The sequence below is a fragment of the Myotis lucifugus genome, unplaced genomic scaffold (genome assembly GCF_000147115.1).
Source record: "Myotis lucifugus unplaced genomic scaffold, Myoluc2.0 scaffold_404, whole genome shotgun sequence".
In the NCBI taxonomy this organism is placed as follows: Eukaryota; Metazoa; Chordata; class Mammalia; order Chiroptera; family Vespertilionidae; genus Myotis; species Myotis lucifugus.
In genome coordinates, this window is record NW_005871452.1 from 348,112 (window position 1) to 362,371 (window position 14,260).

Sequence of the window (14,260 nt, forward strand, 5' to 3'; positions counted from 1 at the left end):
TAAAAATAAATAACTAAAATACAGAACAACCATCATTCAGACCCAGTTGAAATCTGGCTGAATGGAAGTCCTACAACTAGAGAAGTAAATAAGAAAGCACATGCCACACACAAGACCCCTCAGTCCAGGGTTCCAGTGTTGGAAAGAGAAGTCCCCATAACTTCAGGCTATAAAAACAAGCAGGGATTGAGGCTGAGTGACATGGAGTCCCAGCAGTTCCTCTTAAAGGGATGATTACACAGACTTACTCAGACTTGCTCAGGGGGGGATCCAGGGACATATGGGAAGGAACTGGATTGTCTGGCAGCAGAGCAAGAACTAGAATGTGGCTTTCTCCCAGAAAGGAGTGCTCACAGGGGTTCATCATTCCTATGCTGAGACCTCCCTCCTAATCCCTCCTGTCCCAGAGCTGACTGACAGGTGTCATATCTGTCTCCATCAACCTTGCTCACACTGTTCGCTCCACCCTGGTGTTCTAAAACCCCGTCCCACTCAATCTGCAGCCCCACCTAAGCTGTTTGTAGTGGCTTTTCCATATGAATGGCCTGTCCTTGCTCAGGCTTCAGTCTTTCCTAAAATAGCTAAAACAAGCAGAAGCTGGCATCAGCATGCTCCATACCTCTTAATAAGAAGCCCAAGACCCAGCACCAGCAGCAGCATGCCTTGCTTCACAGCTAGGCCTCGCCTGGGCACCTCCAAGCCCAATACAAATAGCAGCCAACTGCAGATCGCTCTGTAGCTCCTGCCAGTGCACTCAGTGGACAGCTTCAGACCACACCGTATTATAACACTACACATACACAGGTAACACATGCAAGGAATCTAATGAACAAAATAAACTGATGAATAAAATAGAAACAGAGGCATGGAATCATGAAACAGACTGATGAATCTCAGAGGGAGGAGGGGAGAGGGTGGTCGGGACACCTGTAATACTCTCAACAATAAAGATTAAAAAATAAATAAGTAAATAAACAAAAGGTTTGAATATTAAAAAAAATCAATGAAAACATAAAAGAACAAACAAAAAACAAACAAGCCATAGCTAGTTTGGCTCATAGGGTAGAGCATTGGCCCAAAGACTGAAGGGTCCTGGGTTTGATTCTTGCCAAGGGCACGTACTTCAGTTATAGGCTCAATCCAGGACCCTGATTGGGACACGTTTAGGAGGCAACCAATTGATGTGTCTCTCTCACATTGATGTTTCTCACTCTCTCCCACTCCCTTCCACTCTCTCTAAAAAAATAAAAATCAATGTAAAAAAAAATCTTGGGTGAGGATTAACAAAAACAAACAAACAAACAAACCAAAACAAAAAATAAACCAAACTAAACAACTCCCCACAACAAAATAAACCTTCTAAAAGCCAAAAGTGCAGGACCAGATGGCTTCACCAGTGAATTTTTGAATCAAAAATTCAAAGAATATTTAATACATATCCTGCTCAAACTCTTCTAAAAAACTGAAGAGCCAATACTTCCTAATACATTTTATAAGGTCAACATAACCTTGATACCAAAACCTGGCACAGATAACACAGAAAAATAAACTTACAGACCAATATCTCTGATGAGTACAGATGCAAAAACCCTAAATAAAATACTAGCAAATTGAATACAATAGTACATTAAAAAATAATATACCATGATCAAAGGTTCATTCCAGGGTACAAGGATGGTTCAACATACACAAATCAACTTAGTCTTTTATATATACAGAATAAATTTGCTTAATTAGACCTGCTTTCTGATTTTGCTAAACTTTTTCCATCCCAGTGAAGCACCCCAACTTCTCTTTCAAGTAATTGTCAACAACACAGCAGTAAATATCAACATGAAGCAAATTATTATTGTAGATCATGCAGAGAGAACAAAGGGTAAAATATTTAACTGCAGCAGTGTTTGACTATAATCTGCGCAGTGAGAAAACCTGAAGTCATTTCCAAGGTCCACCATTTCTAATTTCTTTCCAGTTGGAACAAGTTTCTAAACTTTCTAAATTTCCGTTTTCCGGCTAATGAAAAGAAAATAGAATTCCACCGAGTCTCCTATCTACCTACTCCAGGACTTCTGTGAAGATCAAACGAGATGAGGCTCGGGAAAATGCTTCACAGACATTTAAAGTGTGAAATGTTTGCACCTGACTATAAAGGAAGTTGTGTTCCTGAGCTGAAAAAACTGCAAGGAGGCTAGTCGTCGCTAGGGAGAGGAAGCCAGGCATTGCTACGTGACATCATTACCTGGCGCCCACAGCAACCATTTCCAGGCTGAGTTGGGTTGTGGGCTGCATTTTGCGCCATGGGGTCTCGGCAGCATCAGCATCAATTTGGTGGGCTGTCGCTCTGGGGTGGTGGTGGGGCCTGTGTCCCACTTGGGGTAAGCCAAGTGTTGCTTTGTGGGCACAAGGTCCGCAGTGCCATTTCTCTGTAAATGGCCAGTGCATTGAGCATCTGCCCTCTGGTGGTCAATGCGCTGCACACCGACCGGCTGGACACTTAGCATAAAAACCTAATATGCTGTGTCCCGTCAGCCGTTTAAACAATCAAAGAGTAATATGGTAATGATATGCTAAGGACGCTCAACTGCTCGCTATGACGTGCACTGACCACCAGGGGGAAGACACTCTGACTGGTAGGTTAGCTTGCTGCTGGGATCTGGCCAATCAGGACTGAGCGAGATGGCCGCACATACCCTGGACCCCTCCCGTGATCCATCCCTGGCTGGCCAACCTCCCGCGTCCCTACCCAGCCGTGATCATGCACCAGTGGGGTCCCTCAGCTTGGCTGCACCCTCTCATAATCCGGGACCCCTAGGGGGATGTCGGAGAGCCAGTTACAGCCCGATCCCGCAGGCATAAAAGGCTAATATGCAAATTGACCAGTCGCCATGATGCGCACTGACCACTAGGGGGCAGACACTCAATGCAGGAGCTGTCTCCTGGTGGTCAGTGCGTTCCCACAGGGGGAGCACTGCTCGGCCAGAAGCCGGGCTCACGGCTGGCAAGCGAAGCAGCGGTGGTGGGAGCCTCTCCCACCTCTGTGGCAATTGGACATCCCTCGAGGTCTCCCGGACTGCGCGAGGGCACAGGCAGGGCTGAGGGAACCCAAGTGCACGAATTTCATGCACTGGGCCTCTAGGATAAAATAGTACTGGAAGTCCTAGCCAGAGTAATCAGGCAAGAGAAAGAAATAAAAGGCATCCAATTTGGGAATGAAGAAGTGAAAGTGCCACCGTTTGTAGATGACATGATTCTTTATATAAAAAACTCTAAAGACACCACCAAAAAACTATTAGAAACAATGAACAAATGCAGGAAGTGGCAGGATACAAAATTAATATACAAAAATACACTGATCTGCTTTCCCATATACTAACAATGACATTTTAAAAACAAACTAAAAAATGAACAACAATAACAAAAAATCCTTTTGCAATTGCAACAAAAGTAGAATACCTGGGAATAAACTGAACAAAGGATGTGAAGGACCTGTACACTGAAAACTGCAAGATATTATTAAAAAAGTTTGAAAAAGACACAATAAGTTGGAAAGGTATTCCATATTTATGAATTGGAAGAATCACCATAGTAACAATGGACATATTATCCAAAGCAATATACAGATTTTTTTTAATATATTTTATTGATTTTTTACAGAGAGGAAGGGAGAGGGATAGAGAGTTAGAAACATCGATGAGAGAGAAACATTGATCAGCTGCCTCCTGCACACACCCTACTGGGGATGTGCCCGCAACCAAGGTACATGCCCTTGACCGGAATCGAACCTGGGACCCTTCAGTCAGCAGGCCAATGCTCTATCCACTGAGCCAAACCGGTTTCGGCGCAATATACAGATTTAATGCAATCGCCCATCAAAACCCCAATGGCATTTAAAAAAGAAATAGAACACAAAATCATCACATTTGTATTGGACCACAAAAGACCCCAAACATCCAAAACAATCCTGAGAAAAAAGAACAAAACCGAAGGTATCACACTCCCCGACTTCAAATTATACAAAGCAACAATAACTAAAACAGCATGGTATTAGCAGAAAAACAGACACAAAATTTAAGGGAACAGAATTAAGAGCTGAGCCCAGAAACAAACCCACATGTATGCGGGCAAATGATTTTTGACAAAGGAGCCCAAAACATACAATGGAAAAAAGAAAAACTTTTTAATAAATGGTGCTGGGGACATTAGAAAGCCACATGCAAAAGAAGCAAATTAGTGTTTATCCATATATATTAGAACTTAGGTACTAAATTTTATGGACCTTGGTCTTATGGAGAATTCTATGAATTTGACCCCAAAGGTAAGGGAAGTAAAAGCAAAAATAAATGAATAGGACTATATCAAACTAAAAAACTTCTGAACAGCAAGACACCATGAACAACAACAACAAAAACACAAAGGAATGGGTGAAAATATTTGCAAACAATAGCTCTGACATGCAGTTAATATCCAAAATATATCAAGAACACAACACTGAAGAAATAATCCAATTACAAGAGGGACAGAAATCCTGGACACTTCTTCCAAGAAGACATAGAACTGGCCAACAGACATATGAAAAGACGCTCAACTTCATCAGCTATTAGGAAAATGCAAATCAAAACTAGAATGAGTCACCACCTCACACTTGTTAGAATGTTATCATCAATAAGAAAGCAATAATAACAAGTGTTGGAGAGGTTGTGAAAAAAAAGAATCCTCATTCATTGTTGATGGGAATATAAACTGTTACAGCAAATATGAAAAACAGAAACAGTACGGAGGTTCTTCAAATTTGTTAAGAACAGAGTTACTATATAATCAGCAACCCCTCTTCTGGGTATCTAGCGGAAAAATTTGAAAACATTTATTTGCAAAGATATATGCATCCCTAGGTTCTGTGCAGCAGATCATGGTGGCCAAGACATTAAAACAACTAAAGTGTCCTTTGATCAATGACTGGATCAAGAAGAGGTGGTACATATATAAAATGGAATACCACTCAGCTGTAAGATGAAGCACTGTCATTTGCAACAACATGGATGGATCTTGAGAATATCATGGAAGCAAAATTAAGTCAGACTGAAAAAGCTAAGAACCATATGATTTCACTCATATGTGGGATATAAAATTGAAAACAACAAATGAATATGAAAAACAAACAAACAAAAACTCACAGACACAGGTAACTGTATAGTTGTTATTGCAGGGAAGGGGGTATCAAATAAATGGTGACAGATCTGACTGGGTGGTGGACACAGTGCGATATACAGATGATGTGTCATAGAACTGCACATTTGAAACCTATATGATTTTAATAACCAATGTCACCCCCGTAAATTAATTAACAAACAAAAGGAGTCACTGACCATGTGCCAGCAAAGTCATTATAAAAAGGACTCAATGTCCCCAAAAGTCAGAACCTCATCTGCAACCTGGGGGAATACAACCTGCTTCTTAGGATAAAAATGAATGAGAACAGATGTGAGGAACCAGGCACGAGACCTCATACAAAGCAGACTCTCATTCTGTGTATGTTTAGGAAATATACAGAAGGCATATAAGTGACAATGGAGTAGCCCAGGGGTCGGCAAACCGTGGCTCACGAGCCACATGCGGCTCTTTGGCCCCTTGAGGGTGGCTCTTCCACAAAATACCACATGCGGGTGTGCCAGTACAGTGCGATTGAAACTTCGTGGCCCATGCGCAGAAGTCGGTTTTCGGAAAGGAGATAGACGAGACAAGTATACAAGACGAGTTTGGCTGGGAGAGTTGGAAGGGGTCGACCTCAGCGAACATACCTTAATCAGATTGAGGACGTTTTTAGCAAAGGCCAGCTTAGGAGTACCCTAATTAAGTTAGTAACAATGTACCTACCTATATAGTTTAAATTTAAAAATTTTGGCTCTCAAAAGAAATTTCACTTGTTGTACTGTTGATATTTGGCTCTGTTGACTAATGAGTTTGCCGACCACTGGAGTAGCCGAAATAGGATATGAGGAATTAAAACAAGTACAAATATACTGTATGTTATTTAATTAATATTTTAATTGGTAGGAATATGTGTCAAGTAAAATACTGTTTGTAATATGTTTGGCGAGATGTTAGTTCAAGAGCTTCACTGTGACAATGATAGTGAAGAAGAGGTCCAATGTTTAGGGGAACTTTGGCAATTCAATCTAGATGCAAGAACCTTGACCTGAAACATACTGCCAGTGGTGAAAAGAAAAAAAAAATCCAAATTGTTTTATAGTATTAACTTTTCACCACCTTTATTTAATTGTCCCATCACCATTTATCCCCCCTATACCCTCCTTCCACCTCCCCATCAACCTCCCCCTGAAATCACCACAAAAACCCAACTTTCAAAACTATTGCTTAGTCCTTATTTGACACACGTAAGATTTCTGAAAAGGAACTAGAGATTTAAGTTGCTTTAAAACTCAATTTCTATTTCCAGTGGACCAAATACAGAATACAGACAGAGGACACTGAAGCAATAGGGTGCTGTGAGCAGCCCACAGGACGAGTTATAGAATGGGGCAAAGAATCTTACCATCAGTCTGCACAGAGAAAGCAGAACACTGAACAAGGTTTCCAGGGCCGTAACACAATCCTCCTTCCCATTTTCGCCCTAGTGAATAAAAAAGAAACACATACTGAACTGTTAAAACCAAGTAAGAAATTTATTAAAAAGAGACAATCTGCCCTAGCCGGTTTGGCTCACTGGATAGAGCGTCGGGCTGGGGACTGAAGGGTCCCAGGTTCGATTCTGGTCAAGGGCATGTACCTTGGTTGCAGGCACATCCCCAGTAGGGGGTGTGCAGGAAGCAGCTGATCGATGCTTCTCTCTCATCGATGTTTCTAACTCTCTATCCCTCTCCCTTCCTCTCTGCAAAAAATCAATAAAAATTTAAAAAAAAAAAAAAAATAAAAATAAAAAATAAAAAGAGACAATCTAGCCCTAGCTGGTTTGGCTCAGTGGATAGAGCATCAGTCTGTGGACTGAAGGGTCCTGGATTCGATTCGGTCAGGGCACATGCCTGGGTTGCAGGCTCGATCCCCAGTAGAAGGCGTGCAGGAGGCAGCTGATCAATGATTCTCTCTCATCATTGATGTTTCTATTTCTCCCTCTCCCTTCCTCTCTGAAATCAATAAAAATATATTTTAAAAAAGGAGAGACAACCCATAGGGAGCACACAATTAAAGAGAGAGAGAGAAAGAGAGAGAGAGAGACAATCCCTAGGGAGTACATATTGTACAGATAGGACAGAGAGAGCAAGGAGATGTGACTAGCACAGGTGATCTGGGGCCAGGGCAGAAAGCCAGGATGAGACCCTTACTCCCTCCCATACCACCTGAGGCCAAGCTAATGGAGAAGGGCTCTGTAACTGTGAGGTAAAGATGAGTTCAGAGAACCCGATGTCTGAGAGTGGGATTCCCACACCATGGACAAGTAGTTGTTAACCCTTTGAGTGCCAACCAATATCCTAGGAACTATGCTAAAATTGCCAAGGCATTTTTGCTGATTTTACAGCAGTTTAGGAAAAAAATTATGAATCGCAAGTAAATGAAGTTATATATTCAATATCTTCCACAAAATCGTCATCTTCACAGCAAGAATTGACATATTTAGCAATATCATCATCACTAATAAAAGCAGACTTAGAACTGGACACTGCAGGAGGAGCGTGATAGCGCTCCTGGCACTTTTGGCAAAAGACAGGAGGAGCGCGATCGTGCTCCCCGGCACTCTAGGGGTTAACATAAAAACTTTAAAGCACTTTTAGGTAACTTTTAAAAAATATATACACTATGTATTTAAAAATAATTATATTGATTCATTATTAAAAAAACAAAGATAATAAAAAAGAACACTGAACCATAATTATGTTACCCATAAAAAATTACTGTAAACATTTTAATCCATGTCCTTGTAGATTCTGTGTGTATAAAGACATACATGTATACATGTGCACATTTTAACAAAAATGAATTACTGTTCTGTTCTGGGCTTTTGTCATCAACACATTTGAAGGAAAAGCTAATGGGTAGCCCTAGCCAGATTGGCTCAGTGGATAGAGCACTGGCCAGCATACTGAACGGCTGCAGGTTCAATTCCAGTCAAGGGCATGAATCTCGGTTGCAGGCTCGATACCCGGTCACGTGTGCGGGAGGCAACCAGTCAATTTGACATTCACATTGATGTTTCTCTCTCTGTCTCTCCCCTTCCCTACACTCTCTCTAAATATCAATGGAGGATTTAAAAAAACAGAACACCCACAAACAACAACAAAAATGATGTGCGGTGGGCACCTAACTGGCCTTTGGTATGAGTATCTCCTGTATTATATAATCACTAGAGGCCCGGTGCACGAATTGGTGCACTGGTGGGGTCCCTCAGGCTGGCCTGTGCCCTCTAGCAATCCAGGATCCCTCAGGGGATGTCAGAGACCCAGTTTTGGCCCAATCCCCGCAGGCCAGATCTAGGGACTATATCCGTGCACAAATCCATGCCCTGGGCCTCTAGTACGCATATAAGATCTTTGGTAATCTCTTCCCACCCTCGTACCCCTCCCCTCTGAGATTCATCAGTCTGTTCCATGTTTCCATGCCTGTGCATTGAGCGTCTACCCCCAGTGGTCAGTGCGCGTCATAGCTACTGGGTGAACAGTTGCTTAGGCTTTTATATATATAGACTAGAGGCCCGGTGCATAAAAATTTGTGCAGTCCGGGGTGTCCCTCAGCCCGGCCTATGCCCTCTTGCAGTTTGGGACCCCTCGGAGGATGTCCACCTGCTGGCTTAGGACGCTCCCTGGGGGATCGGGCCCAAGCAGGCAGTCAGACATCCCTCTGGCAGCCTGGCACCCTTGGGGGATGTCCATTTGCCAGCGGGGAGCAGGCCTAAGCTGCAGTCGGACATCCTTAGCGCTGCTGAGGAGGCAGGAGAGGCACCCACCACCACTGCTGTACTGGCAGCCATCAGCCTGGCTTGTGGCTGAGCAGAGCTCCCCCTGTGGGAGTGCACTGACCACCAGGGGGCAGCTCCTGCATTGAGCGTCTGCCCCCTGGTGGTCAGTGTGCGTCATAGTGACCAGTCATTCCCAGTCATTCTGCTGTTAGGGTCAGTTTGCATATTACCCTTTTATTATATAAAAATAGAGGCCTGGTGCATGGGTGGGGGCTGGCTGGTTTGCCCTGAAGGGTGTCCCGGATCAGGGTGGGGGTCCCGCTTGGATGCCTGGTCAGCCTGGGTGAGGGGCTGATGGCTGTTTGCAGGCTGGCCACACCCCCTTCAGGGTGGGGGTCCCCACTGGGGTGCCTGGCTAGCCTGGGTGAGGGGCTGATGGCTGTTTGCAGGTTGGTCAAGCCCCCCCACAGTGGGGACCCTTGCCCCATGGAGGTTTGGCCAGCCTGGGTGAGGGGCTGATGGCTGTTTTCAGGCTGGCTACACCCCCTTTAGGGTGGGGGGTCTCCACCGGGGTGCCTGGCCAGTCTGGGTGAGGGGCTGAGGGCCATTTTCAGGCTGGCCAAGCCACCCAGCGACGGAAGCTCCCAGCCTCTCCTTTTTTTCTTTTTTATTCTGAGATTTATTTACCTTCTATAATTAAAACTTTGTAGCCTTGAGAGGAGCTCAGAGCAGGCCAGGGCAGGTGGGAGGGAAGCCTCCTGCTCGCTCTAGCTCAGTGGCCACGGCCTGCTGAAAGCAGGTATCTGGGGTTTATTTAACTTCTATAATTGAAACTTTGTTGCCTTAAGTGGAGCTCAGAGCCGGCTGCGGCAGGCGGGAAGCTTGGCTTCCTCCATCATCGGGGCAACCAAGCCTCCTGCTTGCTCCAGCTCCCTGGCTGCCAGCCGCCATCTTAGTTGGGTTAATTTGCATATAGTCACTTTGACTGGCTGGTGGGCATGGCTTAAGGCGTAGTGGAGATACGGTCAATTTGCAGGTTTGTCTTTTATTAGTGTAGATAGAAGATTGTTTATGCATGGCTTAAGTCTTGAGACAGGACTTATTCTTCATTCGTTAAAAGTCCCCAACATGCTCAAGGAAGAGTTTTATCAATAACTGACCCTCTATAGCTCAGAGTTCCTCTGGAGATCACAGTTGTACATGACATTTGAAAATATTTGCATAACTTGTTTTGGGTTTTAAGAGGTATGCTTAGTTTACTGCTATGTGGCCCTGAGCCTCCCTCTAATATGGCATGTCCATAATTGTGTTCTGAAAATATGCGCCATGACTTTTAAAACTTACAGGTCCCTAGCCATCAAATGGCGATAAATATAGTTAATACGAAACGTAAAAAGAAAAAAATTGCTTCAAAACATTATAGCATTGGGCTGTACTTATTTTCACACTTCCTACACTTTCTGCTCTTCTGAAGAACAACCTGGACTTACCTTTAATCTTCGGCGGTTCATCCTGACATACCAATTGGTCAGAACATCGACAAACTTGACCAGGCGGGGCACCACAGTATAAAGCCTATAAGCTAAAAGTAAGACCAATCAATCAGGAACTGAGAATAGACTAAGCATTTGGGGTGCTTGGGGAAGGAGTGGACACAAGGAAAGAACGAGTAGCCCTGTCATCCAAGGGTCCCCATGCTTGTTGAGACAGAATGAACCAAAAGGGAAGCAATCACACTGGCTCCTGCACTGAGGACATACTCAATGACCATAAAGTGTCTTGGGGTGCACACAACTGCCCTGTGAGCCACTGTCAGTGAGAAAAATGGATATCCTGTATGTGTGGCCAAGAGGCCAACACCACCCATCACACAACGCCAGGAGGCAGGTTTACCTGGAGCTGTACAATGCTACAGCACCACACAGGCCCAACTTCCTTCACTGTGCTGCTCTGTACGTCAACTAAGACTGACACACAGTTTCTCAACTAGAGCAACTCTGTTCCACAGGGGACACTGGCAATGCCTGGAGACATCCTTGTCATAACTGAGCATATGGGTGCTCCACCATCTGGCAAAGGAAGCCCAGTGATACTTGCTGCTCAACATCATATAACACACAGCCCAGCCCCACCAGAGAACCCACAAGCCCAAGCTATCCTTCATGCCACTGAGAAACTTAGCAAGAACCATGAATAAAATAGAATAGACTTTCTGAAGACCAAAATAGGGTGGGGGGTTTCCACCCATACCTCATTTTACTGCACTTGTTTTATTATGTTTCAGATTTTTTAAAATACAAACTGAAGGATTCTGGCAAACCTGCAAGTTAATCGGCACCATTTTTCCAACATAATTTGCTTGCTTTGTGTCAGTCATAATTTTTTCAATATTTCAAATTATTTCATTACTATACTTGTTATGATGATCTGGGGTCAGTGGTCGTTGATGTTACTATTGCAACTGTTTTGGGGTATCATGAACTATCACAAAACATTTCAAACTTAATCGATAAGTGTTGTGTGTTCTAATTGCTCTATTGACTGGCTATTCCCCTCTCTCTCTCCTGCTCCTCAGGCCACTTCACTCAGGAGGGCGCCAGATGCAGGGCTTATGGCTGGTGAGCACAGCTGCGACGGTGTGAGAGTCTTCCGATTGGGAATGATTGGGTGCAAGCCCTCGGCAGGCACAGTGGGGCCAGGATGAGTGGGAGCGGCAAGTAGGAGTTGCAGGCGGCATTGGACTGTGGCTTTTGGCAAGATCCTTATAGGCCACCCAGAGGGACCCCATCCATGCACAAATTTGTGCATTGGGCCTCTAGTAAATCTACACTAATAAAAGAGAAACATGGTAATTGGCGTAAGACCGCTACCCTTCCCATTGGCTAATCAGCGTATCCTTATGCAAATTAACTGTCAGCCAAGATGGCGGCCGGCAGCCAGGCACTGAAGCCAGCAGGGAGGCTTGCTTCCTCCAGGAACTGCAGACTCCAACATTCCCCGCCTCACTTGCCGGCCTCTCAACTGCAACTCTAAGCAACTATTACTATGTTGCAAATAAGAAGCTAAACAAAACCAGCTGTCAGTCAGCCCCGGACCGCAACATTGTATCCATGTTTTCAGCAGCGAGGCCTCAGAGCTAAAACTAGCCCAGAATAAAAAAAAAAAAAAAAAAGAAAACAAGGAGCGGTTGGGAGCTTTTAGTCAACTGCCAGCGGGAAAATAGCCCTCAGCCCCTCAGCCAGCCTGGCCAGGCACCCCAGTGGGGACCCCCACCCTGATCCAGGACACCCTTCAGGGCAAACCAGCCAGCCCCTACCCGTGCACCAGGCCTCTATCCTATATAGTAAAAGGGTAATATGCCTCCCGGCACTGGGATCAGCGGAGCAGCGAGGCTCCCGGCACCGGGATCAGCGTGACAGGGGGCAGCACCCAAAACCCCTGATCACCCTGTGGCTCTGTGTGTGACAGGGGGCGGGGCCACAACCTCCCTATCCGCCCTGCTCTGTTCATGACAGGGAAAGGCACCCCAACCCCCTGATCAGCCCTGCTCTGTGCCTGATAGGGGGGAGCTCCCCAATCCCCTGATTGCCCTGCGGCTCTGTGTGTGACAGGGGGCGGGGCCACAACCCCCTGATCAGCCCTGCTCTGTGTGTGACAGGGTGCAGCTCACCAACCCCCTGATTGGCCCTGCTCTGTGTGTGACAGGGTGAGGCGCCCCAACCCCCGCCCCCACGGGCCCTGCTCTGTGTGTGACAGGGTAGAACCATAACCTCTCCATTGGCCCTGCCCTGAGTGTGACAGTGGTGGTGCCCCAACCCCCTGATCGGCCCTGTTCTGTGGGTAATAGAGGGTGGCGCCCCAATCCCCCTCCACGGGCCTTGCTCTGTGTGTGACAGGGTGAGGCGCCCCAACCCCCCGCCCCCACGGGCCCTGCTCTGTGTGTGACAGGGTAGAACCATAACCTCTCCATCGGGACTGCCCTGAGTGTGACAGTGGCGGTGCCCCAACCCCCTGATCGGCCCTGCTCTGTGGATAATAGAGGGTGGCGCCCCAACCCTCCTCCATGGGCCTTGCTCTGTGTGTGACAGGGTGCAGCGCCCCAACCCCTGATCCACCCTGCCCTGAGTGTGACAGGGGGCAGTGCCCCAGCTCCCCTATCAGCCCTACTCTGTGAGTGACAGGGGGCAGCGCCCCAACCCCCCTGATGGACCCTGCTCTGTGAGGGGACAGCGCCCCAACCCCCTGATCGGCCCTGCTCTGTGCGTGACAGGGGGTGGCGCCGCAACCTCCCCATCGACCCTGCCTTGAGTGTAACAGGGGGCGGTGCCCCAACCCCCCAATCAGTCTACCCTGAGCGTGACTGAGGGTGGCATTGCAACCTCCCGATCCGCCCTGCTCTGTGCATGACGGGGCAGCGCCCCAACTCCCCAATCGACCCTGCTCTGAGCCTGACCAGGGGCTGCACTTAGGGATTGGGCCTGCCCTCTGCCACCCGGGAGCAGGCCTAAGCCAGCAGGTCGTTATCTCCCGAGGAGTCCCAGACTGTGAGAGGGCACAGGCCAGGCTGGGGGACCCCCCCCCCCACCGAGTGCACAAATTTTTGTGCACAGGGCCTCTAGTAAATAAATAAAAGGAAAGAACCCACACCAGCAAAACAGCTCCTACTGAAGGCTGAGATGATGGCTAACATTTTTTAGCAGCATTTTTTGTTGCTGTTAATCCTCACCCAAGTATATTTTTCCCCATTGCTTTTTAGAGAGAGTGGAAGGGAGGCAGGAGGGAGAGGAGGAGAGAGACATCGACTGGATACCTGCTACATGTGCCCCAACCAGGGGCAGGGAGTAAACCTCAAACCAGGTACATACCCTTAACTGAAATTTGAACCTGTGACCCTTCCGTGTAGGGGTCTAATCTCTAACCACTGAACACCATGACAAGCATTAAACTATTTTTTTTTTTTTTTTAGTAAACTGTTTTTAAAATTAAGGTGTGGACATTGTTTTAGACACAATGCTATTGCACAGTTAATACTATAAGTACAACTTACATATTCAATGGAAATAAAAAAATTCATGTGACTTGCTTTATTGTATATTCTCTTTATTGGCTATTTGCTTCATTGTGGTGGTCTGGAACCGAACCCACACTACCTCCATGACATGCCTATAGTCAAAGAAGGAAAGCTAAAGGGGGTAGTGAAAGGCAAAAAGATCTGTAAAGCATTAGAAAGACTGGAAGGCTCTTGTGAGGAACTCGAGGGCCAGCAGGAAAGTAAGGGTGTCTTAGCCCATCTTTTTTGAGGCACAGGCTTATTTTAGGGATTTTCCCACTCACGTCCCCTTTCACTGAAACTCT

General features: G+C 46.1%; 1 protein-coding gene across 4 annotated transcripts in view; it reads right to left on the minus strand.

Moving 5' to 3' along the window:
• Positions 1–14,260, minus strand: part of IARS (isoleucyl-tRNA synthetase) — a 103,878-nt gene that overhangs the window by 28,348 nt on the left and 61,270 nt on the right. For all 4 annotated transcript variants that reach the window (XM_023743639.1, XM_006102197.3, XM_023743641.1 and 1 more), the window contains 2 exons: positions 10,396–10,487; positions 6,551–6,628 (listed from right to left, as the gene is read on the minus strand). In XM_023743639.1, coding sequence (XP_023599407.1) covers positions 6,551–6,628; positions 10,396–10,487 — 170 coding nt within the window. The remainder of the gene's footprint in view (positions 1–6,550; positions 6,629–10,395; positions 10,488–14,260) is intronic.